The 27873-nt window shown below is 42.6% G+C and overlaps 1 protein-coding gene across 3 annotated transcripts in view; it reads left to right on the forward strand.

Annotated features, from left to right (window-relative positions):
• The window catches only part of LOC124795068 (neural cell adhesion molecule 2), a 631935-nt gene that overhangs the window by 481826 nt on the left and 122236 nt on the right, over positions 1 to 27873 (forward strand). For all 3 annotated transcript variants that reach the window (XR_007016641.1, XM_047258875.1, XM_047258876.1), the window contains exon 10: positions 12256 to 12558. Coding sequence is in view for 2 of the 3 variants with exons in the window: in XM_047258875.1 (XP_047114831.1) it covers positions 12256 to 12558 (303 nt within the window). In the remaining variant the exon portion in view is untranslated. The remainder of the gene's footprint in view (positions 1 to 12255; positions 12559 to 27873) is intronic.

Genomic DNA, 27873 nt, shown 5'->3' on the forward strand with positions numbered 1-27873 from the left:
AATGAATCTAAATCAGCGGGACGTGGGGATGCAAGTCCAAAATAATGGCAGGAGCCTAACCACATTATATCGCGTCAATCCTCTGGTAAGATGAAGATAACTATAAACCGTGTAAAGACCTGATAAGCAGTTGGTTTAAAGAGAAGAGGAGTGCTTGCATCGAAGTTGCACAGTTGCCAAAACTTTTCATGTTAGTGGCTATTTTAGAGTCTATTACACTTTCACAATACATTTTTATACAGATGTCATAGGAAGAAGTGGTTTTCAGAGCCATGAAACCGGTTGTGATGTGATAATAAAAATATTAAATTCGGATGAATCGGCTTGTTAATCCTCAAGATGATCAGACACAGCTGTGGTTGCCCAGTCCACATGGTTTTCTGCAAACTACGGAAGGGTCGGAAATCCCACTTAGTCGCTCAGCTGCAAGAAATATGGTTCGCCTGTTATATTTCTCAAGATGGCACAGGTTTAAGGTAGGAACGTGTTTCCATAATATAGAAAGCCAGCTGGTGACGAGTCCCCTCTCTAAATCAGGAGCCTTTCGCAGTAAGGTAACGTTGCCACGTACGGACTGCCCGTCGCTCGAATTTCGAGGCCGGATTTCCATAAGCCACCAACAAGTACTTAGCGGTTCCTTAAATGCTTAAAGCCATTGGTTATAAGTCACGCTTTGTCTTTTATACTTTACCATTCACTGGAATAAATAATCCTGAAATCCGGCTACACGCTATTCTCTGGCTGTGTTCAACTTATCGTTATAGTACTATTATTAGGCCTATGCACAATTAGCTAAACGTCCACCATGCAAATGTACGAGCTGTTGAATTATGTGTCTCATTATTTGGCCCAGTGACTCAATGATATGTTCCTTGTCATAATAGACTCTCGTATATGTTCTCACGAGAATAAGTGTAAAACTAATCTTCGTGTTCTCGACCTGGAAACTACAGCACATACTAAATCTCGTAAATCGTAATACAAACGTATTGATGTTGTATTTTCGTTTACGTATACATGTGACTGCAACCATTCCGTAAAGCATATGTAAAACATTCTCGGTTTTCTTGCCTCATCAGTTCAATATAAAATCTCGAGCTATCGACGATAGCCTCCATCGTCATCGTCAGTTGCTCCTGACGATGACGGGGGAGGCTATGGTCGGAGCTCGAGATTTTGTCCCGAACTGACCCGGCAAGAAAACCGAGAATGTTTTACACATAAGTGCCGTCGCGAAAGTTTTCGATCTCATTCCGTAAAGCACATTGAAAGGAATAACAAGGTAACCAGTTTGAATCATTTAGCAAACAACGTATGTATTTCACATCTTTATAACAAGACCTACAGTAAATGTAAGAAGTTTAACGCAAACATTTTGGAGAACCATATTGAAAATTCTTCTAGGTAGAATGCAAGTAACTGTAGTTAATGATAATGCCACCAACACGCTACACGCTACGTCCGTTTACATTGAAAAGGCGTTTTACAAATTCTCTCGTCACAACATCGCACAGCGTAACTCTCTCGGCCATTAATTCGAAAGGGTTACCACAACTACAATATGTAAAACGCCACTATAGACGGTAATGATTAAACCATAGCTACATCGCCAACCATAGAAGTGGCTTTGCGGGTACTGTGACTCACTCATTTCGCAGTACGGAGATTGTTCAGAAAATGTTATCAACGGACGTGCGATGACTGCGGTTACTGCAGGCAAATAGTAACTTATGTAGACTAAGTAGTTATTAACCCAAAAGCGAAAGGATGTGGTGCTTTTGATGTGTTCATCAGTACTATTTCACGGAAAGTGTCTTTAGTTATACCAATATCTTTGTATAGATTGATTTAAAGTCTTACACAAACTCATTCCGCTTAAATATGTGACTAACATTCGCTACTGCCAGGAACAAGGGAATAACGTAGGCACACACAGCCCCAATAGACTATTGTTCCGCGATACAGGCTTTGTTAGACGACGGTATTGAATTTTCATGAATACGAAAACGCCTTTCAGTTTGATGCAGCTAGTCCTACTGTTATTCAGACGATTCATTCAACATTCTGGTAACAAATCCTCTTCCTAGATCACAGGCAGCAACGATAAAGCACCATTCACTAAACACTTAAAAATGTTATCATGAATACCCCTTACACTAACAAAAAAAAAAAACTGCTAAAAGTAGTAACTCTATAAATAGAAATTTCAGTCATCGAATGTTGCTAACGTAGCCACAGACTTAAAATGCACCATCAGTCAACGAAGGTGACAGTCAGTACCTCCGATTTCAATAGCACACAGTTTCAACGATGCATATCCATGCTGCTGTTGCAATTTTTCTGATGCCGTTAACGCATATTCCATTATGTTCTATTGATTTTTAATTATTCCCTGGAATTCTGTGAAAAATTGTTTACTTGGTCCATCTACCATCTATGTGCCTATTGTAAGTAAGCAGACAATGAAAACCCGAAAGGTGGAAAGAATTTATAGAGGGGCTACACAATGGAAGTTAACAATTAAAGCAACGCTACAGAGCGTGAAGAGGAAGTAGGTGAAGACAAGTTGGGAAATACGATACTGCGAGAAGAATTTGACACAAAGTTGAAAGAGCAGAACAATGCCCCTGGAGTAAGCGACATTAACTGAGAATTACTGAGATCCTTCAGGAACCAGACTAAACTTTCCACCTGATGTACGACTTACATGAGATAGGAATAATACCCTCGGACGTAAAAAATAATGTAATAATTTCAGTTCCGAAGAAAGCATGATCTGACAGGCGTGAAAGTTACAGAACTGTCAAGTTAATACGTCATAGTTGCAAAATATTGCCACGAATCGTTTACAAAAGAATGGAAAAACTGGGAGAAGCTGACCTTGGGAAATAACATTTTGGGTTCCGTAGGAATGTAGGAGCATGCGAGGCAATATTGACTCCAAGACTTATCTTAGGATATACGTTAATGAAAGGCAAAACTAAGTTAATGGATTGAGAGGAATTTTCTGATAAAGTTGTCTGGACAACATTGTTTGTAATTCTGAAGCTAAAAGGTGTAAAATACTGTGAGCCTGAAGCTGATGGGTACGAAACTCACCGGAGCGTTGTGACAAGACAACGCCATCTCTGAGCTGATCACCCGAGACTCACGGCTTAAGATTACTGATAACATGTACGGAAACCACATGAAATAAAAGCAAATGTTGGAGACGTATTGAGGCTAGTAGCCTGTCCCCGACGTTATTCTGTGTGAACACTGAGTAAACAAAAATGAAAGTCAAGGTGTAATTTGGAGACGGAATTAAAGTTCACAGGAAAGAAATAAAACGTTGAGTTATCCCGCCGACACTGTATTTCTTTTTGGAGACCGCAAAGAACTTGGAACAGTTGAATGGAAAGGATAGTCTCTTGAAAGGAGCTTATAAGTAAAAGTAAAGCACGGGTAATGGAATTTAACCGAATTAAATTACGTAATGCTGAAAAAATTGGATTAGGCACTAAAAGTAGTATATGAGGTTTGCTATTTGGGCAGAAAAATAACATGATAGCCGAAGTACAGGGGATATAAAGGCAGACTGGCAACACCAAAAGAAGCTTTTTGAAAAAGAGAATACTATTAACATATATTACTAATTATAAAGTGTTTTCCAAACTATTCTTCCAGTGTATGCCATTGCACAAATGTTAAACATAGACGATAAAGAGTTCAAGTAAGAAGAGGGCAGAAGCTTTTGAAATGTTGAGCTACATAAGAATGCTGATGATCAGATGGGTAGACAGAATAGAGAACAGAATTCGGGAAAAAGGAATTTACGGCACAGTTGATTCAAAGGAGGGGTCTGATGATAGGACATGTACTGAGCAGCCAGGAATCGTCAATTTGGCAGTGGAAGACAGAATTGGGGGGGGATAAAAAATTTGGAGGGAGATCAAGGCTTGAATACATCTACATCCACATCTACTTCATTACTTTGTAGGTCACAATTATGTGCTCGACAAATGATTTATCCAACCATCTTTAAGCTACTTCTCTGTAATTCCATTCTCGAAGAGAACGTGGGAAAAGCGAACAATTATATCTTCCCGTTCGAGCTCTGATGTCTCTTACTTTATTACGACAATCATTTCTCCCTGTGTAGGTAGGCACCAAGAAAATACTTTCACATTCTGAGGAGAAAGTTCGTGATTCAAATTTCATGAGAAGATACTGCCGCAGCGAAAAACACCTTTGTTTTTATGAATACCTCCCCAATTCATTTACATATCCGTGGTACTCTCTCTATTATTTCGCGATAGTAAAATACGATCTGACCTTCTTTGAAGTTTTTCGATGTCCTCCGTCAGTCGTATCTGATGAGTATCCCATACCGCACACCAATACTGCAGCAGGTGGCAGACAAGCGTATGTAAGCAGTCTCTTTAGCAGACATTTTACATTTTGTAAGCGTTCTGCCAGTAAATCACGGTCTGGGTTGCTTTCCCGACAATGTTATCGTATGTAAGCAGTCTCTTTAGTAGACCTGTTATATTTTCTAAGTGTTCTGCCGGTAAGTCACAGTCATTAGTTTGCTTTCCCCACAACCTTCAGTATGTGATCGTTCCAGTTCATGTTATCCGTAACTGTAATCCGTAAGTATTTAGTTGAGTTTACAGCCTTTATATTTGTGTGATTTATCCTACAGAAGAAATTTAGCGGATTCTTTTAGTGGTCATGTGGATGACTTCACACTTTTCAAAATTTACAGTCAAGTGCCACTTGTTGCACCATACAGTCTTGTTTTGCACTTCGTTTTGATCATCTGACGACTTAACATGACAGTAAATGACAGCTTCATCTGCAAACAATCTAAAAGGACTGCTTCGAATATTTCCTAAATCCTCTATGTAGATCAGTGCCAACAGAGGGGTTATAACTCTTCCTTGGATAACGTCAGATTGTAACCTCCCCTTCACTTATCGACCTTAATGACAGTGAAAAATTAAACCGCGTGTACCTAATGGAAATTTGGGAAAAGCAATCGTCACCGAAGTTAATCTGTCGGTAAAGAGGGAGGAAAGGGTTACATCTAAATGAAAGGGAAAATGCAAATGAAACTGGTGGAAATTAATTTTGAAAAGGGGTAAAGTTAATAAAGAAAGTAAATGTGCGGCCGTTACGTTAACAATCAACTAGCGGTAATTAGATATTTGAGATTTGAGGGAAATTACGGTCGCCAGTCCTAAGGACAATCACTATAGTAACTGAAAAAGAAAGGTAATTACACATATAATTAGCACTAGACGCGTGGCAACTGAAGGTTGACACGTGTAGTGTGAAAACTGAAAGTTTGTCAGAAGTAATAACTTTCGCTGCACTCTGACTTAATTTAGCAAAAGAATTAATAAAACCGGAAAACTGAAAGTTAATTTAGTGACTGAAATTAATAAGAAGCTATCTTTCTAAAGCACATCAAAATTCAGTAAATTACGGTTAGTCTTGGACTACCTTAACAATCATTTCAAAAGCTACTTGAATCTAGATTTAGCTTTGAACTTGAATTAAATGATTCTGAACAATTAACAATAGTAAAATTTAGTACGTACCAAGCTGAGCTGCAGTCACAGGTAAGCTAAAATATGGTAACAAAACTAGCACTCTTAATTTGTGCTTGTGTAATCTAAGTATTGTAGCCAGCTATGAATACTTTAACTGAACTTTGAAATTAAAGCACTGAAATGGAATTATGCTGGCGTTTGAATTTCAACGACACTCGGGTTCATTTCGTAAAGGAAGGGACCCTGCTTGGTAATGCAATTGGGACAATGAGCAACAAAAGTTCGTGCTAAGTTGCTGTAATTTTGCAAGGCAAATGGAAGAGTTTGAAAAGCTGAGGTCTGCCATACAGTTCTGAAACTTTACGTGCTTTTAGTCTTCCTTGTTGGTTGATTGAAGGTTTGAAGTCGTCGATCGAGGAGGTGGCGACAGTCACTCATTGTCGGCCGTCGCTGTTGCAGAAGCTGGATGATGGCGCGCCTTCTTCTCGACACGGTCACCAGACGAAACGGGCTCTTGATGTGCGCCAGCTAATGCTTCCCGTCCGCGACACCATGTCAGAAACTATCGTCGCAAGTCGAGCGCAATTACATGCTGCCAAACCCCGAAAGCGCGGCAACTCGCGGGAGCTTCGCACCACACACCTGCTCCACTGCACCACCCCAGCCAGACTCCCTCATGCTCTGCCCGCGCCCCACGCGGCCGAGTTAACACTACCAAAGATCCTACACACTTTGATTCTTCACACGACCTATCGATGTAATCGTTCGATAGCAGTTTTCCCTAGGCAAGACCCAGCGTAAAAATACAAATAATCTTTACACAACAAACCAATTATACATCGACATAAATGCATAAATATATATATAATCAAATAGTAAAACAATTACAATATGTAAAGACACAGAAATATCATATATTCAGGTAGCAAAAATAAGGAAAACAAATTATAGTACAATAGATGGAAATAGGAGGATATGCATTTCCGGCGTTACAAGATATTACTTCTGGTTTACTCCATGACTTCACGTCAGTTATTACGAACTGTGACCTTTCTGACAGGAAACCACGAATCCAGTCACACAACAGAGGCGATAGCCAATAGGTGGGCAGAAGGTGTCAAAATTCTTCTGGAAATCTAAAAATATGGAATCAGTTTGACGTCCTCTGCCCATAGAACTCCTTACTTCGTGAGAATAGATAGCTCCTTGTGTTTCACAAGAACGATATTTTCTGAATCCGCCTTAGCTTCTTGTCAGTTATCGTTTTCTTCGAGTTGATTTATAACGTTCGAACACAGTGTATGTTCCAAAATCCTATTGCAATTGGGCATTAGTACCAAGGGTCTGTAATTCAGCTGATTACTCCTGTGTCCTTTTTTTGGTGTCGGTATGAGTTGTGTAGCTTTCCAGTCTTTGGGGATCTTTCAACCAGCGAGTGGTTGTATATGATTGATAATTATTAAGCTATTGTATCAGTATACTTTGAAAGGAAACTGACATGTTTTAAGCTGTTTCACCACATTGGGGATATCTACTTCTAAGTTACTCATGTTGGCAGTTGTTATTGATTCTAATTCTGGAATATTTACAATGTCTTCTTTTGTGAAGGAATTTCGGAAAACTGTGTTAAGTAACTCTGCTTTAGTGGCACTGTCAGCAATGTCATCACGATTGTAATCACGCAGTGAAGGTATTGATTGCGTATTGCCATTGGCGTACTTTACATACGATCAGGATATCTATGGGTTATTATAGGGATTTCTAGATAGACTTTCGTTGTGGAAACCATTAAAAGTATCTCAAATTGAAGTTCGCGTTAAATTTCGTGCTTCTATAAAACTTATCGGGTCTTGGGTATTTTGCGTTCCTGTAAATCTGGCGTGCTTTTTTCATTGCTTTTGCAATTGTGTTCTGACCTGTTTTGTATACCAAGGGGGATCAGTACCATCTCTTATTAATTTTTTGCTATATATCTCTCTACTGCCGTCGATATTATATCTTTGAATCCAAACAGCATCCTATCTACGCTTACTCAGATTGGAAGAATGGAGACTGTGTTTCAGGAAGGAGTCAAGCGAATCTTTATCTGCTTTTCTTGAAGGTAGATGTATTTTGCGTTTATTTTTGATGGGTTTGGATGTTATGGTATTCAGTCTCGCTACAACGACCTTGTGGTCACTAAGCCCTGTATGTGTCGCGATGCAGCCTAGGCTTGGTCAGGGTTATATGTAGCTAAGAGGTCAAGTTTGTTTTCGCAACCATGTACACTTCTAATGGGCGCCTGAAAAAGTTGTTCAAAATATTTTTCTTAGAATGCGTTAACTACGGTTTCGGACTATGTTTTATGTCTACCATCGACTTTAAACATCTATTTTCGCTAACATATCGATGGTAGATTGACGTGACCACCAACTATAATTGTATAACAGAGCTACGACAGTTTACAACTACAGTATTCATTGTTCCTACGTCTACCCTCCTCCATGTTCACCCTGCACCCTTTGCGACTGAAGCCCTTACTGCACTTTCCCAAGACCCTCTAACTTAAGAAAACCTCTCAGTCCTCTTTACTCAACCCCCTTTATCAGTGTAGCCGATTCCTTGCGTGTTTGGACTCCACACTTATTTAGTGGAAACTGGAAACCCACCGCCCAGTGGCATAAGTCGAAGAATCCGCAACCTAAACGGCGATAGAACTGTCTGAGTCTCTGTTTCTGACGCTCCACTTGGCTCTGTACCAGAGGACGACAGGTGCTTCTTTCTCACAGTCAAGAATGGTACTCTTTACCAATTAATTTATCCACCAGAAACAGAGAGAATCTCTTCCAATGCAAAGCGACACACATCATTAGTTCTGACATGAGCTACCACCTACATTTGGTTGAACCTTGTACCCTTTATGGCATCTAGAAGCACCCATTCTACATCTGGGATGACTGCTCCTTGTACGTACACAAATGCACACTGGGTACCTTCCCCTCCTTCGCAGCCATATCCCTCTGGACTCCCAACAACCAGTAATCCCACCCTCTGAGAATGCCCAGACCATGCAGGGAGAGTATTCCTCTGAAACAGGGCGAACGACTTCATCTAGCTCAGGTGTTTTGTCAGCCACAGATACCGTCCCAATCTTTGTCAGACGAACCAGGGAGGCCCATATTCATTACCCTTTTCTCACACTTCAGACTCTGAAAGTCTGTCAGTTGAGTTCTGTCTCACTCTGTATATACAGGGTGATCCAAAAGTTTGTTAACGGTTGAAAATACACTAATGCATGGAACAATGTAGGTCGAGTGGTAAAAATTGACACATAGGCCTGAAATGACATGAGGTTTATTGAAACCAAAAACGAGTGCAAAAACTGGCCAACAGATGGCACTGGACAGCAACACGCCAGTGACGCCGCGTGAGGATCGTGCATACAATGAGCTCTAGAGAGAGAAAGAGTCAGATGCGCCAGCAGTCGCATCATACTGACATCACATAAAAACTCATTGTAAGTGGAGCTTTAATATCAGACTTGAGGATCCGCTACGCAGCTGTGCGATCCTATCTCCATAGGAAGAGTATCCGAACGGGTAAATATCCTGTGGCAAGTGCCATTGTGAAGAAAATTATCAAGAAGTTCGAAGCCATGGATTGTTTAGTCAATCTGCCCCATAGTGGACGACCACTTACATGTGCTACACCATCTCGGGCGGTTAAGGAAGAAATGGAGACATCAACGCGTTCATCTCCGCATGGTGGAGTCACGGCTTGTAAAATCGCACATGGCACTGTCATTCCATGCACTTCTGTTTGGGCCGGCCAGGGGTGGCCGAGCGGTTCTAGGCGCTACAGTCTGGAACCGCGCGACCGCTACGATCGCAGGTTCGAATCCTGCCTCGGGCATGGATGTCTGTGATGTCCTTAGGTTAGTTAGGTTAAATTAGTTCTAAGTTCTAGGGGACTGATAACCTCAGAAGTTAAGTCCCATAGTGCTCAGAGTCATTTGAACGAGCCACTACTGTTTGGAGAGCACTAAGGCATACTCTCCATAGCTAACAGTACAAAATCCACTGTTATCATCAACTGATACCCACCCACTATGTGATGCGGAGAACATTTGCGGTGCGACTGTTTCAAAAAATTGGGGAAGATGACGATTGGTTGCCTAACGTGCTATGGACAGACTAAGCCTATTTCATACCGCGAAGGCCAGTTACCATACAGCTGCAAAAATTGTCCACCGAAAATCCTGGAACTGTCGTGGAAACCTCGCTATATGACGAGAAAATGACGGTATTGTGTCGGTTTACTACTTAACCGTTTCTCTTCGAGGGAACTTAGAGTGCTGCATTTCAAACTGTCAGCGTGAACTTTGATAGGTACGATTACGCCGATATGTTATAGAACCTCGTCATCCCTAGGCTGATAGATAAACGCCTGCTGGAAGGCATGAATTTTGTGAATGATCGCTCTGCATCCCATATTGCTACATGTATCGCATATCGTTTGGTGAGGCTCACGTGTTGAGCAGCTACTTGGTCTCCCAGGTCCCCAGACATCAGTCCGTGCGAGTAATGGTTACCTGGTCATTATCGCGATCGATCGACCTCATTACGGCGCTAAAAGGCAGCATTCGACAGCAGTTTCTCACCATATCTACTGATATGCTGTGCAGTGCAGTTCATAACATCGTCTCTCGACTAGATGGATTGTTGATGAATGTCGGCCGACATGATAAGCCTTTATTATGAAGAACATCGTATTTGTTAAAATCAATTGCTATGTTAATTATTGCTTTTGTATCATTTAAAGCGCCGTCTTTAGGTCATTTTGTGCACTATTTTTGTTTCAATAAAACCAACATGTCATTTCAAAAATTTATGTCACTTTTTACCTCTCTGCCTACATTATTCCGTGAAGTATTGAGGTATCGAATGTTAACAGACTTTAGCGTTACTCTGAACAATGAGTTTAAACGATAACTGTTTACAACGAACAAACTGGTGAAGAACACTTGTCGTCTATCAAGCCGGGAAACGGTTTCAAATTGGCCTACAAAACCACCCAAGCTTCATTGCATGAACGATACGCAAGATTTTGACAAAAATCATCCTTGAATGTTAAAAACCACTTGTTCTTGTACACACAAGACGCAAAATAACGTTTGTATAAATCATACGTCGAAATATTATGAATTTAGAAACTGTAAAATTAATGAATAATTGTTCTGTTTGTATGGTCGTCTTACTATGAAACTACTGTGTTTGTCAGCCTTCATTTTGGATCTAACTATAAACCTAATTAATTATTAACATCTGAGGTCATCAGTCCCCTAGAACTTAGAACTACTTAAACCTAACTAACCTAAGGACGACGCACACATCCATGCCCGAGGCAGGATTCGAGCCTGAGACCGTAGCAGCCGCGTAGTTCCGGACTGAAGGGCCTAGAAACGTTCGGCCTTAACGGCCGGCCGGCTGGTTTACCCTCTTGCACGAATTCACTAGGCGTCTTTCGTCGGTGGCACCTGAAAGGTTCAGCTATTTCTCCCTTATCTGACTATTTTCTCTGAACACTGTGGAATTTAGAAGGCTGTCGACAGAAATAAACTTTGCCTTGTGTACTAACGTAGGGAGACATGAACTGAGCCGGCCGGAGTGGCTGAGCGGTTCTAGGCGCTTCAGTCAGGAACCGCGCGACCGCTACGGCCGCAGGTACGAATTCTGCCTTGGACATGGAGGGCATGGATGTGTGTGTCGTGCTTAGGTTGGTTAGGTTTAAGTAGTTCTAAGTTCTAGGGGACTGATGACCTCAGATGTTAAGTCCCATTGTGCTCAGAGCCATTTGAACCATTTGAACATGAACTGAGACCTGTGTTCCGTCCCGCCTCCAAGATAAGAGCTATGTAAAGGGTCGGAGCTGCTGAGAAGTTGCTCAACTTCTGTTCCGCCCATGAGTCACTCTGACCCTCTCTGGGAGATTCCAGACGCTGCCGTTACAGCTGTACTGCCAGAACACTTTGCCAGCCCCGACATTCAGCGGTTTTTAACTCCTGATGACGATGGTGGAGACATCTGTCGAAAGCTCGAGTGTTTTATTCTAAATGACGGGACTTGTAAACCGAGAATGCTTTACCGAAGCATGCCACTGCGAAACCAAGTCATCATGATATTATGCACTCACTTCGTCTTCAGGCCGCGACTGGCCTACCGGGACCATCCGACCGCCGTGTCATCCCCGGTGGAGGATGTGGATAGGAGGGGCACGAGGTCAGCACACCGCTCTCCCGGTCGTAAGAAGGTATTCTTGACCGAAGCCGCTACTATTCGGTCGAGTAGCTCCTCAATTGGCATTACGAGGCTGAATGCACCCCGAAAAATGGCAACAGCGCATGGCAGCCTGGATGGTTACCCATCCAAGTACCGACCACGACCGACAGCTCTTAACTTCAGTGATCTCACGGGAACCGGTGTATCAAAAGCGGCAAGGCCGTTGCCAAATCGTGATATTCTGCGCATAATGAAATTGTCAACTCTCGTAGAAACATATCCACTTTCAGGACATTCTGTACAGTTTCATGCTGACGTGTCTCGTCCCAGTTAGTAACTTTTCAGCACTCTTTATTTTCAGCCACAGAGGGCGCTAGTCAGCCCTTGCACGAACAGCGCAGGTGCAATTTTGAGGAAAGTTTGGTGTGCCGTGTAACGGGGTGTCTGCGTGTTTGACACAGGGCGACCGTTCCCGCTGGTGAACTGCACTGTGGTGAACCAGACGTCGGACTCTCTGCACGTGGAGTGCCTGGAGAGCTTCGACGGCGGGCTGCCGCAGAGCTTCCTCATGGAGGTGCTGGAGCTGCCGCAGCTGCAGCTGCGCCGCAACGCGACGGCGGGCCGCGCGCCGCCCGCCTTCGACGTCTTCGGCCTGGAGGCGGGCGCCAGCTACCAGGTGCGCCTGTACGCCGTCAACGCCAAGGGCCGCAGCGAGGCCTACGTCATCGACGCCGTCACGTTCAAGGGCGTCGCCAAGTTCACAGGTCGGTACCAGCGCGCACTCTGCACCTCGTGCCTTCGAATAACGCGAGCCGCATGACAGAGACCACACTTAGGGCCCGAAGATGGAGAGAGGGGTAGTTCAAGCAGTCAGGAAATACAGGGCGTAACCGAAAGATGTGGCCAGACTTTCAGGATAGATTCTGAGTCTGGTAATTGCGCCTAGGTTGGTACTATCAAATGCCGTTCAGTGGAAGGACTGGCCCTTGGGTAATCTACTCGTAAAACATCATTCACCATGTCCGCAGCTCGCGTTACTGCCTCTGCATCATGGGACCCGGGTTCGATTCCCGGGTGGGTTGGAGATTTTCTCTGCCCCAGGACTGGTTGTTTGTGTTGTCTTCATCGTTCCATCATCATCAATCATGACAGTGGCTAGATTGGATTGGGTAAAAAAAAATTGGACTGTGTACAAATTGGGACTTTGTTCGGGCGCTGATGACCGCGCAGTTGAGCGCTCCACAAACCAAACGTCATCATCATCTTCATCATTCACCATTAACAGTGCCGCCACTTTATAATATAATAAAATGATGGAATTGATGATAATAAAGTGTTGAAATGCGTGGCTTTTTAAAATGTATTGAATTAATGAGATTAATTTTTCGGCATGAATGACAAGCACAATAAGCTGAGCTATGCCTGGAAATAAGTTCGTATTAGTTCATATTATTTTGCAGGGCGAAGTAGTTTCTTTCTCCGCTGTAGATTTGTGCTCACCATTATTTATAATACTACGTCTGCTCGCCGTGTTCATCTTAGAGCTATGCCTGGAAATAAGTTCGTATTAGTTCATATTATTTTGCAGGGCGAAGTAGTTTCTTTCTCCGCTGTAGATTTGTGCTCACCATTCTTTATAATACTACGTCTGCTCGCCGTGTTCACCTTTGAAGTCTTGACCGTGTTCCCATTAAGCTTATCGGATCTTCGCAGTTTTCCAAAGTACACAGGTGGGCTTCAGTTTTTGTAATTATCGTACTATTTGAAATAACAACTCACACGATCTTTCTGTTAATAAAACAATACTGTATTTTTCCAAACGGTGCACATAAGAAATACATACTCCTCACTTATTCATAGCGACCCCAAATTGGCGGTCTACAATTACTTGCTAAAAATTGCGTGCTTCTCACTCGTTCACTAGCTGGGCGCGAATCCTTCCTCCTCCTACTGGTACCAGAAAAAATCCTCTGCTTTTAACAAATGTTGTTGCTGTTGTGGTCTTCAGTCCTGAGACTGGTTTGATGCAGCTCTCCATGCTACTCTATCCTGTGCAAGCTTCTTCATCTCCCAGTATCTACTGCAACCTACATCCTTCTGAATCTGCTTAGTGTATTCATCTCTTGGTCTCCCTCTACGATTTTTACCCTCCACGCTGCCCTCCAATGCTAAATTTGTGATCCCTTGATGCATCAAAACATGTCCTACCAACCGATCCCTTCTTCTAGTCAAGTTGTGCCACAAACTTCTCTTCTCCCCAATCCTATTCAATACCTCCTCATTAGTTACGTGATCTACCCACCTTATCTTCAGCATTCTTCTGTAGCACCACATTTCGAAAGCTTCTATTCTCTTCTTGTCCAAACTGGTTATCGTCCATGTTTCACTTCCATACATGGCTACACTCGATACAAATACTTTCAGAAACACCTTCCTGACACTTAAATCTATACTCTCTTCTTCAGAAACGATTTCTTTGCCATTGCCAGTCTACATTTTATATCCTCTCTACTTCGACCATCCTCAGTTATTTTGCTCCCTAAATAGCAAAACTACTTTACTACTTTAAGTGTCTCATTTCCTAATCTAATCCCCTCAGCATCACCCGATTTAATTTGACTACATTCCATTATCCTCGATTTACTTTTGTTGATGTTCATCTTATATCCTCCTTTCAAGACACTGTCCATTCCGTTCAACTGCTCTTCCAAGTCCTTTGCTGTCTCTGACAGAATTACAAAGTCATCGGCGAACCTCAAAGTTTTTACTTCTTCTCCATGAATTTTAATACCTACTCCGAATTTTTCTTTTGTTTCCTTTACTGCTTGCTCAGTATACAGATTGAATAACATCGGGGAGAGGCTACAACCTTGTCTCACTCCCTTCCCAACCACTGCTTCCCTTTCATGCCCCTCGACTCTTATAAGTGCCATCTGGTTTCTGTACAAATTGTAAACAGCCTTTCGCTCCCTGTATTTTCCCCCTGCCACCTTCAGAATTTGAAAGAGAATATTCCAGTTAACGTTGTCAAAAGCTTTCTCTAAGTCTACAAATGCTAGAAACGTAGGTTTGCCTTTTCTTAATCTTTCTTCTAAGATACGTCGTAAGGTTAGTATTGCCTCACGTGTTCCAACATTTCTACGGAATCCAAACTGATCTTCCCCGAGGTCCGCTTCTACCAGTTTTTCCATTCGTCTGCAAAGAATTCGCGTTAGTATTTTGCAGCTGTGACTTATTAAACTGATAGTTCGGTAATTTTCACATCTGTCAACACCTGCTTTCTTTGGGATTGGAATTATTATATTCTTCTTGAAGTCTGAGGGTATTTCGCCTGTCTCATACATCTTGCTCACCAGATGGTAGAGTTTTGTCATGACTGGCTCTCCCAAGGCCATCAGTAGTTCTAATGGAATGTTGTCTACTCCCGGGGCCTTGTTTCGACTCAGGTCTTTCAGTGCTCTGTCAAACTCTTCACGCAGTATCTTATCTCCCATTTCATCTTCATCTACATCCTCTTCCATTTCCATAATATTGTCCTCAAGTACATCGCCCTTGTATAAACCCTCTATATACTCCTTCCACCTTTCTGCCTTCCCTTCTTTGCTTAGAACTGGGTTGCCATCTGAGCTCTTGATATTCATAAAAGTGGTTCTCTTGTCTCCAAAGGTCTCTTTAATTTTCCTGTAGGCAGTATCTATCTTACCCCTAGTGAGACAAGCCTCTACATCCTTACATTTGTCCTCTAGCCATCCCTGCTTAGCCATTTTGCACTTCCTGTCAATCTCATTTTTGCCTGCTTCATTTACTGCATTTTTATATTTTCTCCTTTCATCAATTAAATTCAATATTTCTTCTGTTACCCAAGGATTTCTATTAGCCCTCTCTTTTTTATCTACTTGATCGTCTGCTGCCTTCACTACTTCATCCCTCAGCGCTACCCATTCTTCTTCTACTGTATTTCCTTCCCCCATTCCTGTCAATTATTCCCTTATGCTCTCCCTGAAACTCTCTACAACCTCTGGTTCTTTCAGTTTATCCAGGTTCCATATCCTTAAATTCCCACCTTTTTGCAGGTTCTTCAGTTTCAATCTGCAGTTCATAACCAATAGATTGTGGTCAGAATCCACATCTGCCCCTGGAAATGTCTTACAATTTAAAACCTGGTTCCTAAATTAGGAACCAGGTTTTAACAAATGGAAATCAAAAATACCTGACGGTAGGCATAGGCTCTATGATGGGCTACCTCTTCATCTTTTCTCTTCGCCTTTAAAGAAGACGAAAACATAAAAGAAATGCAAAAGGTTAATCACAACAGGAGCATCTTTATTTCGCACGCAGAATTTAAACCGATTGACAGTAACCATTTCGGACTTCAACAAAGTTAGAAGTTTCCTTTTTTACTTTACTGTCCAAGAAAACAGTGAGTGGACTCAAATTTTAGCAGCTTTAAATTACATGAGTACCTTTTTAACTTTCCAAGCGAGCAATAGGTGGCTTCAGATTTATAACAACTCGAAATCACACTTAACAATAACGTCCGAGGTAAAGCCACAGAAAAATAAATTGCCATTATTAAAGAATCAAAATACTTAACCCTGGAAAAACCACTCTTTAATATTAAAAAAATTAAGATAACCACAGAAACAGTAGTGAAAGTACAAGAGTTTTAAAATTAGAAAAAACAATTAATACCTTCTCTGGTCGTGACAACAGGGCAAATACTCCACAGAGAAACGGAGGTCCTGAACTAAACATTAAATGGTTTTCGCCAATCGCTACGGCGGATAAAAAGTAAAACGCAGTCGACAGCCCGCGCGTCGTTCACTAAAATGGCCGGTAACTCAGACGACAAACACAAATGATAACATAAGTGGACAAAAAAAAGGGTATTCCGTCAGGGAATGGGAGGCCGTCAAAGGTTGACTGCACCGAGAACAGTGTTGTCAGGGAGCATCACTTAACAAATGGCGATGGCTAAAAAGACGGTGTCCGATACGCAATCGAGAAAGCCGAGAGGCGGTCGTCCAAGCCGCTGGTAGAACCTTAATAACGCGGAGCTTGTTTCCATGAATGGAGAACCAGTGGTGATACCAAAGTGACACGACCTGCTGAGAGACGGCAACACTGAGATCATCGGAGGGAATGTAAGAACTAGCGGGCAGAGGTACGAGGTGTGCAGCTTTGGCAGCAGCTTCAGCGGCCTCGTTTCCTGTCGGATCGACGTGACCAGTTTAAACATCAAGGTGCTGGTCTAAACTGTCCTGGGGCACTGAACGCCTGCCGTGATTGCATAACAAAATCCAATGCTGAGATAGGTTAAAACACACCAACAGAATAACTTTACTCAAGTTTCTAAATAGTATGAGTATTCTCAGGCGCACCTTTAGTACGGATGAAAGATTATTAGTTAACGTATAATAATTATTCACTACCAGACTCGATAGGAATAGAGAGTAGATTTGGCAGGTTTCCAGACATTCAATTAAAGAAAGCTGCAAATAATGGAAATCAGTCAGTTTTAATATTTACTCCCTTACTTTAATCATTACTCTGACATTAGTTCATTAATAGGTTTCATAGTCGAATTAAGAGTAAATGTAGGTACCTATTAGGGTTGTCGTAAGTACAAGTTGCACCTTGAATCAGTTGTTAATGACACTTTTCAGCAGATAACTTACATGATATTAGTCCTCCTTAAAAATCTGTTGCCTAAGCGACAGTAAACCAACGACAGCCATTTCACATAATAGATAGTTATGCACCTTATTGGCGGCTTTCTAATCAAAAGATGTTCAAATGGCATCGGTCGGTAGGCTTAAACACTACTTAAACTAACTTAGGCTGAAAACAACACACAAACGCATCGCCAAACCGCGCGGCCACTGCGCGCAGCTAAAAAGATAGGTACTCAAGATAAATATTAGCGCTGCGAACTAGCATTAGCCTTCAGAGAAACTCAGACATCGAAACTGAAATAAGCGACACTTAAATTGTCAAAGGCGCAAGTAAGAGTGCTACGTTTAATATCAAAATTGCTTACAGTTTTCAACCTGCTTTTCTTGACCCAATACACGGGTAGGTACAAACGAACACATACCTAGAACGTCAGAAGCTGCAATCGGACCGTGTCTCAATACGCAACAACTCTAGCGGTGCTCGAAGGGCAACAACTAAAACACACTAACTATTAACATTAGGAAAAACGGAAAATGTTAGCACACTGTTTACTATCAGTACCATAGAAAGAGCTCCTTTCTGATCAAGATCAAGTTTACGACAGCCCAGAAAGCACCTTAAATATCACGCGCAAGGGAATAAGCTGTTTCTTTCCTTTCATTTTTTTGAACAAGATTTAAATAGAATATATTGAGGCCTAAACCTCATGCAACAGCTTAAAAGGCACTTTCTAAATGACACAATGAACAACATCGCAGTTAATAGCAGAAGTGATTGATAAGCATAGAGTGAGAGACTACCTTCACATAATCAGCCCGTATCCCAAAAAGAAACACATGACTTTCTAGCTAGCCAAGAAGTGAAACATTGACCAACACGAAGGAGGAACCAAAGCATATCTTCCTATGGCAACGCTCAAGAAGGCGCGACGACAGAACCACCACGAGCCTCTCCACATTACACTATGGCCAAGCGAACGCCAAATCCAACTGCTCGGCCGTACGGAGAAGCACTCCGTATCTCTGCTCATTTCGGGTCCTCTCTCTCTCTCTCTCTCTCTCTCTCTCTCTCTCTCTCATTAGCCGCCCGTGCTCGCCACTACACTCCCACGGTCGCCGCGCGCCACCTAGTCGATGCTAACAGCTGGATACCAAAGAGAACGCCTTCTATTTAAAACATGACCAGTACGAGCAACCACGGCTTAGAGGTTTCTCTCGTAGAGTAAGAAAATATATTGTACGGTAATGGGTCCGGAAAGGCTTGAGTTCCATGCTGGAGCTCAGTTTCAACGAATCTTGAACAACATTTGTCATGGGAAACACACAGGAAAAAAAGTTAGCACAATACGAAACACTTACCTAAATCAAATGTCCAAAATGCTGTCCGTTAGCAAGGATACCTGCGTCAATCCGCCGTCGCATTGAATCACTGATGCGCTGATGTTTCCTTCGAGAATATGTAATGTTCCATAGCCTTCCGCAGTGCGGGCACGAGAATTCTGTCCATCTTGTACCGAGGTTCTGTGCACAAGGGCTTTCAAATGCTCCTAGAAATAAACGTTTGGAAGGTTTAGGTGTGGGGAGCGTCTCGGCCAAGGAACTGCTCCACCTCTACATGTGTCACGGAATCTGTTACCTAGAAACCGACGAACATTAACATTGAAATGTGGAGCAATTAAGTCGTGCATGAAGTGCGTACTGGCAAAGGCATATGTTCTAGTGGATCAGGTAGAATATTCTGAAAGAAAGAATGGTAAGCTTCTGCGCTAAGCCTGGGTGGAAGTACTTCAAGCCCTAACAAAAGCCAGCTGCGGTGGACGAGCCGTTCTAGGCGCTTCAGTCCGGAACCACACGGCTGCTACGGTCGTATGTTCGAATCCTGCCTCGGGCATGGATGTGTGTGATGTCTTTAGATTAATTAGGTTTAGGAAGTTCTACGTTTAGGGACTGATGATCTCAGATGTTAAGTCCCCTAGTGCTTAGAGCAATTTGAACCCTAACAAACATTCACCAACAACGCCGGCCCAGTCGGTGAGAAAAAATCTTTGTTGATGACGTAATTGCACAATTCCGCGAAGATTCTGACAGTCCATGACGAGGGATAGGAGTAGGCGCAAATTGAACCTTTTTGGACTACCTTCGTGATTTATCGCGAGTCACGAAAAGTTTTTTTTTTTCCTTCCAACATTGTTTGAATTATTCAGTACAACATTTTGCGTTCTGTTTGTTAAGTACGGTTCAAACGAGCTGAGTTTCCCATGATTAAGGCGGTTATGAACAGAAGTAGAAATTGAGCTCTAATACGCGAATAAAGCGTTCCTGGACCCATGAACATATAATATATTTTATTCCTCTATGTATGAGCGATTTTTCCTGAAAGTTTGACCATACCTAATTGTTACAGGCTTAATAATGAAGAAAGATACCGTTGTGTCACTTAGTATGTACTTGTCCTTCTTTAGATGTTTGGATCTGAGGACGATCTACATCAAGGGCTGAAACTGATTATTCGAATGAAACACACTAAATAACTCAGACGGTGTCTTTCTTTAATATAATTACAAATATTCATAGCTGTTAAACAGCCTTTCTATAGATATGAAGCACTTGGGGACAACAATTCGAAGCAACAGATATCGCAACGAGCATTTGCGGCATGCGCTTGGACAGACTTCGAAGTTTAGTGCAATTTTTTTCTAGTTAACCATACGACTCGTTTGCCGTTGCTTCATCACCAGTAGAAAGGTTAAACAAATAAATTCGAAATGACCATCGTTGTCAAAATTTCCTTCATCAACGGTAATCACATGTCTTGAACTTTACTTACTTTCTGATGGCTTGCGTCTGTAAAAATATGTACATGTTCTGCTAATGCTAGTTTATTATAGGGCAATACAAACCATCAAGCATCCTTACGTTAGAGGTCAATACAACACAAAAATATGCAATCAACCGTTACAGATACCAACACTCAACAGAAACTCTTCTCTCACACAACGAGGAAAGAGAGCAAGGAGGAGAAGAGCGCTTTCTGATAAGCCGGCTGAACTTACCTGTCGTGGTCTTCCAGCTAACAATGCAGTACGACTCTTTCCTTCTTTATTTTCTTATTTCTTTCACTCTGATCTGTGTTAACGAAGTAAGAGTCGCCAGCAATATGAAGCGGTTTGCTGGGAAATCTCTGAATAATATTCTGTAACTCACTAGCAGTCTATAAAGACACAGCTTTGTCTGTTTCAAGCTTTCATAAATCTGAGTTTTGTACGATACAGTTACATATCTACCCATTCATTTAGATTTACTCTTCGCAAAGCACGGTGCAGCCTACAGATAGGTGAACAATGAGTAGAAGTGTAATCTGCCCTCCCTATTATGCTCACTGATGTTGCGTGGGAAACGATACTGTCCACATACTGCCGCTTTCTGATTTAGCTTAATTAAGCATTTTCAGAATGTCATTGATTCATGAGTTCTCGTGAAACATGATTATATTGATCTAGGGTCCCAATAATCGGTTTTCGAGTTGGCGTATCACACATGCGTTTGCACGATGAAATCTCGTGTAACGTAGTGCTGTGTTTTTAATGTTAGCAGTGGTTTCTGAACCCGAAAGGAAGGGAAACGCATAAATTCGAGAATAAGATCTCCTTCTGCCACAGAGGACATAAATCACCTCCCAGCAATTGCATCACAGCGAGCAGTTTCGAATGCCTCCAGTCTATCTGTTTGTATCTATGCCTCTGTGGAGATGTCCGGGATTCGACGCAGAATATTCGTCACGAACATCTGGTTCTCAGGAAGAACAGTTCATGAAGTATTCCTTTCTTAGAGATCATGTACTGTTGGTAAATTTGTGAGGCTTGTGCGCTACTTTGTGGTGTTTATACATGTGGTTTTGGTGCTTGTCTGTGATTCTGTCCTAAAGGTGCAACTAATTGTAAATTTCAAAAAACAAATAAGTTTCTGTTATCATTTTTATCTTATTACTGCTCACAAAGTAAAGGCGGATTTCGCGACATAATCGTAGCAGGTACCTTACGCAGAAAATCCACAGGTCGATTTCGAACCAGCAATTCTTCCCTCATAGTAAAACAAACCTAAATACACAATCCCGCACCTATTTCAACGGTCACACTAATGTGGTTACCAGTTTCCACAGACAAAAGTGATGATTCACTGTTAATAGAACGTGGATTGGTATAAAAAATTCTCAGCTGGTTTTGTGTATATGTCCATTACATTTTCATTATAGGACGAAGGAATGACTGAAACATAGTGCAGTCCGGATAAGTAAGTATGGCTGGTCAATGAATTTGCCGTCCATTCTGTGACTCAGTGTAGCACTACGTCTTTTTTCATCCCAACTACAGTACTTGCGGCGAATTAAATTATCGTTCTGCCGACAATATGTCTTCTAACACAAGCTTCAAACCTACCGCTTGTAGAAACACATGTTGAATGGTTATTATCAATTATCTTACGTCATCAGCAGGTTTATAATTCCATCCTGTTATGTGGTGTTGTTATAAGAACAGACCTAACATTAATGCATGTTTCACCAATTTCCCAAATATGTACGACGACAGTCTAACTTGCTATGAAAGACGTCAAGTTATCTTCAGAATTTCCTTCTACCCAATGACCAAATACTTGTCTTTCGACATGCGACATTGTCCTCCTGTAAACCACCATTGTTTTTGAGGTATATAAATTACATAAATAGATATACACGGGTCCTGAGTAGTAAAACAAGACTTTTTACATGAAGAGAAACTATAGTTCTTCATCTGCTGGCATGAAATCAGTCAGAAACTCCACGGAGTTACTACGAGTATGCTTCAAAACCAAACAATGCACTGATTCAACGGAATGACACATTGGGTCTATCTATCAAATGAGCCTCTCACTTACGTTCTATTTCGTATGTCTTTCATTATGTGTAAGTGATCATTAGCTTGTATATAGCAGTATTAAAGCCTTTACTCAGATGTAGATTCGACGTGGTAAATGGTAGGGTTACCGTAGTACTGGTAGCAGTCGTAGGGGAAGAAACATAAATGAAAGTGTGTGTGTGTGAGAGAGAAATTGGGAGCCGTTTGTTTATTACATAATTAGGACCGCACATGGTCTAGTGATAGTCCATTGTGTATTCTATACCACTACAAAATTTAAATTGCATTTTATAAGTAATAAAAATTAGTTGGCCGCGTAACTTCTACGCTTGTATGTAACAGCAGCAATTCTTTTGATGGAAGCACAGTTTATAAGCACAAACATAAAACTATATTTATTATTATTGTTCATATTTGTATTCAGTAGAATGTTCTTCATTATAATCAAAGACAAGAGTTTCCTGTTATTACTGAGAAGTGCGAGAGTTGTTTGTCAATAACTGAAAAACGTTTTATATAAGCTCTACGAAGTAATGAATCGTTGTTTGATGTGTCATTGTTTTTCAGTCTATTTTTATTTTGCCTATTTTTGAGGAAATTGCGTTTTCTAGGGCTATATAATAAATCCATATAGCTTTTTTAAAAAGTTTATCTCCAACAAGCTTCGGTTTCGTGAAACAAATGAACGATTTGTGAATAAAACCTGAATTAAATACTGACAGGTTCAATTGTGCTATGAAAATCGTTTAATTTTAAGTAACAGACAGGAGGATAACGATGAAGAACAAAAATGTTCCGTTGGTTACGCAGCCCTTTCTGTATCCTAACTCAGTTTCTAGAAGTTTCACATCTCCGGTTTCTAGAGGAATTTAGTATGGCACTGAACGTGTATGCAAACAAAGCCATTTATTTATTTATTGTGTCACCCAAAAGTACAGAAATTATATATATATACATAAGTTTTGACATAATTTTACACAAAAGAAATTGGACACGTCAAGTGCATTTGGTGTAGCTCTCATAAGGTCTTGCACAGTGCACAGTGCACAGTTGGTGATGAGGAACACTGAAGGAAATGGCTGTTAGTCTGTTCAACGCCAAACTGGCTAAGAAATGAGTACACAGAGAAACCCCAAGTCCGTAGACTGGTCTTGCATCTCATTGTGTTTGATTGTAATCTATTGAGAGACCTCCATATTGACCACTTCTCCGAATGCCCAGGGGGACGTTCTTCCTTTGGAACCATCTATTCTCCCAAATACCGACATTTCTCCCACCATCGCGAGGTCTTTGCCGTATGTGGATCCTCGATGAGAGCCTCAGTAGTTGTCAAGAAACTCTTTCTTGATTTCAGCCTAGGATGTGCAGGCTGACGACCATATAGTGGATGGGCTTCCTTCGTTGTGGCCTTACTTTTCTGATACCTCGCAGCTACTTCCCGTCTGGTTTCAGGATGAGCTATGCCAGCGAGGCAACGGAGTTTGTCCACAGGAGTAGGTAATAAGCAACCCATGATAATCCGCAAGACTTATTTAGAGCCACATCTACGTTCCTGGAATGACTGGACTTGTACCAAACCGAAAATGCATATTCAGCAGTGGAATAACATAGAGCAAGCGATAGAAATTAGGTAATGCCCTATAGGTATGCTACGCACTCAACGTACAGGCAAAGCAATTACAAGCCTAACCGACCAAAGCCACCAGGAAAACTACCGTTGTTTACCCTCACTTGTAACAGTCTGCAGTAGTCTACTGTAGTTTTACGACTCAGCTCAGATGACAACGATGTCGGTTATGCAACATTCTTTCAGTACATTAGAACATCCTACCTTTATAACTCTTATAGTAAGTAGACCAGTTTCCAATTGTTATAAAATGAATGTTTCTTTTGTCGATGTTCCTGAAGCAGAAACAGATTAATTCAGCCGGTGAACTATACACAGTGCAATGTGTGTCCCGTTATGGAAGTCGTCTTTCTCGTGCTGCACTCTCGTCCGCTGAACTGGCGTCTCCCTGTTATACCTGCGCCCTTCACCTGGAACCTTTATATAGGCACAGAATTGAAGTGTAACCTCACCAACATGGACAATTTATTACTCACTTAGTTCTTGAATCCAAATAATTCCTTGGTCAACATAGGCGTAAGCCTTCCTTCGCTTCCTTCTTACAATTTTTTGCACAGTTTTACACACAATTTCGTATATAAATCAAAATATTTTCAGACAGAACTCCATTCAAACTTACGGCCATCCAAAACAAAACAAGCCTAATAAGCATACATCTAGAGTTAATCACAGAGTAATGAAAAAGAATAAATATCTCATGGAGCGTCTGTAAGAGAGTCATTATATATCTGCTCAGTAAGTAATTTTACACTAGTACTTAATTACTGTGAATATTATTTTTATATGAATCTATATAAAAGGAGAGCTTGGTCACGGAAGGGTATAACATAACATTCTGAACACTGTGATCACAGAATGTCGGAAGTCCAAGAAATTTCCTAAGTCCTATGTTCCATGCCAGTTACTTCGTTCCGTACCCCGTAAATATCCTCGTGTTGTATTTACGGTAAAACTAAGCTGATATTCTTTATTTATTCCTATCTGTTGCATTGGATATATTCCTCCGTAGCTCAGCAGGTTAGTGTTTCTGGCTGCTGCGCAGAGGTCCCGATTCCATTTTCCGGTATTGTCAACTATTTTTCCTAGGCGGGAAGACTGGTACGGGGTGCACTCAGCCTTTTGAGGGAAGCTGAGGAGCTTCTTGAATGAGAAGTAGTGGCACCAATATCACGGAAGCCGAAAACGACTGGAAGGGCTATGTGCTGATCACACATCTGTCCTTACCGTATCCATCGACGCCGGTGGCAGAAGTCGACACGACGGTCCCGATTGACCCAGCAGGGCGGGAACACGGAGCTTTGCTTGCATTTAACTGTTCCACTGGTTACCTCCTTTACTTGGCTATTCGTCTTCGGCTTTCCACTTTCCAGTTTGGTTATGGTCTGAGAAGAGCCACTGAATTCACCTTACTTTTTTCTGGAAACCACCATTAAATTTACAAGTCTTCTAGTAATCATTCATACCACTGATAGGAATGTGACCACATATTTTCAAGTAGTGTAAACCGAAAATTAATACTCGTTATTTACCACAATTAAGTACTGGCTAATAGTAGAGGAAAACATCGGCCTTGCCGCATTGGATACATAGTTGGCCTTTGGCTGTGCTGCGGTGAGGACGCGCTGTTTGTGTTCCTGCCACGGAGCGAGCGCTCGTGTTGTTTACATAGTACTCGCCCGTTTCGCGCGTGCCGTACTCAGCATATAGATCACTATAGCGCACCAATACAGAAAATCGACGCTCAAATTTACGTTCCGCAACGAATTTTCACGGCCCAAAGCACTCGAAGTCGAACGATTTCTACGAGAAGAAGTTAAAATCCCGGCGACCGACATTCTCGGCATTCACTTGTCCATTGTGAGTAGTATCGTATATGTCAAGATCATCAACGACGCAACATGTAAACGGATCCTTCGGGACACGAAACAGGGTCTCCGTTTCTGCCATGCTGATGGCAATATGGGGAATGTGCACGTCGATTATTCTGGCATGGGACTTCCCACAATCACAATTTTCGAACTTCCTTTCGAACTACCGGCGGTGGACGTCGTGACAGCGCTGCGCCCCTACGGCACGGTCCATGATCATATTGCGGAAAAATGGACGCAATTCCAGACATATCCTCTGCTGAACGGCGTCCGCCAGGTTCGAATAGAACTTAAAAGACATGTACCTTCATATCTGAATATCGGTGGCTGCCGTGCCATCGTCATCTACGATGGGCAACCGAAGACCTGCTCTGGTTGTGGGAAGGAGGGACACCTCAGATCAGAATGTATGCAACGTCGCATCACTCAACTGCCGCCGGCTGAAGCGGACCCGCCATCGCAGCCGACGCTGCTTCCTGTGACTTATGCAGCAGCCCTCACGACAGCTACCACTTCACCACGACAGCCGACATCCACTGTTGGGTCGCGGCTCTATGCACTAATACAGGGCGATGATGACACACCCGTTCCACAAGATACGGATTCAACTCCGATGCCGCCGCCCCCGTCGACTGATAACAACATACATGACGATAGCATGGCCGTAGACTCGCTTATTGTGCCTACGGCTGCCTTTGTGCCGGAACGTCGTGAATCTTTGCCATCGTCTGACACAGAAGGACACACCAGGAAGCAACGCTCTCCGAAGCGACGGAAGCGGAGGCGTAGAGCAACTTCCGAACGGGATGCGACACAGCCTCCAGAGGATGACGATTCCACCTTCAATGGCGACGCTATCACAGAGGCAGCCGCCATTTGCTGCAGTGTGGCACCATCGAACGAAACTGAGGACAAACCACATGTATCTACAATGGCAAAATCGGATGCCGAGCTGCAGGACAGATGCTGCCCACCACCTTCTGGAATGCAAGCATCCATGCCGTGTCCTGAGGAAGCTAGGGAGGCCGATCTTACTTTCAGTTCCCCGACGTGGGCGGATGACCACGACGACAACGGAACCATGCAAGTTACGCCAACAGGGCCCACGCCGTTGGCGCCGGCTCTCTAGCAAGGACTGCCGGTGAGGTTTGGGGGGATGCGGAAGTGTCAATACAGTCAGAAGCGTCATAGGTAATTCCAGTCTTAATGGATAACTTAACACCTGCGGTTCGGCAACAAGCTTATCATATCGCCACGCTTAACCTCAACACGATACGAACGGCAGTGAAGATCCAGTTGCTGCGTGAGACGCTTCGTTCTTCGGATGTTGACATTGCCCTGTTGCAAGAAGTATATATAGCGGCCCTCCCCGTTTTCTACGGTTATGTGACATATGTGTCACCGGCGGACCGGAATGGCAGCGGTACGGCAATACTAGTGCGCGACGGAATTGCCATCGACGAAGTGACTTACCTTCCGTCAGGAAGGGGGCTGGCGATCACAGCACTGGGAACGCGCATCATTAACATTTACGCTCCATCAGGAACTGACCAACGCCGCGAACGATCGCTGTTCTACTCGGAGGATATCGCTCCCCTCTTTATTAGCCGCTTCGAGCAATATATCTTCGGGGCCGATTTTAACTGTGTGCTCCACCCCAAAGACCAAGTCCCACATTTCTCGATTTGTCAAGAACTTCGGCTCCTGGTTCGAGATCTGCTTCTCACCGACACGTGTGAGACAGTGCACGGTGAACGTCCCGGGCCGACATACCTTACTAGTCACTCCGCCAGTCGCCTAGACCGCATTTATGTATCACGAGCTCTAGCGCCGGGAGTATTGGACGCCGAACGTTAGCCGCTTGCCTTCTCCGATCATAGCGCTTTCATATGCACACTCACTCTACAACAGCAGCGGATATGGCGCAGCCGAGGACCGTGGAAGCTGAATGTGGCACATCTTCAAGCCCCGGAATGCCGTCAGATTATCGCCAACACATGGCTGGATTGCGAACGTC

Source organism: Schistocerca piceifrons, chromosome 4 (assembly GCF_021461385.2).
Source record: "Schistocerca piceifrons isolate TAMUIC-IGC-003096 chromosome 4, iqSchPice1.1, whole genome shotgun sequence".
Classification (NCBI taxonomy): Eukaryota; Metazoa; Arthropoda; class Insecta; order Orthoptera; family Acrididae; genus Schistocerca; species Schistocerca piceifrons.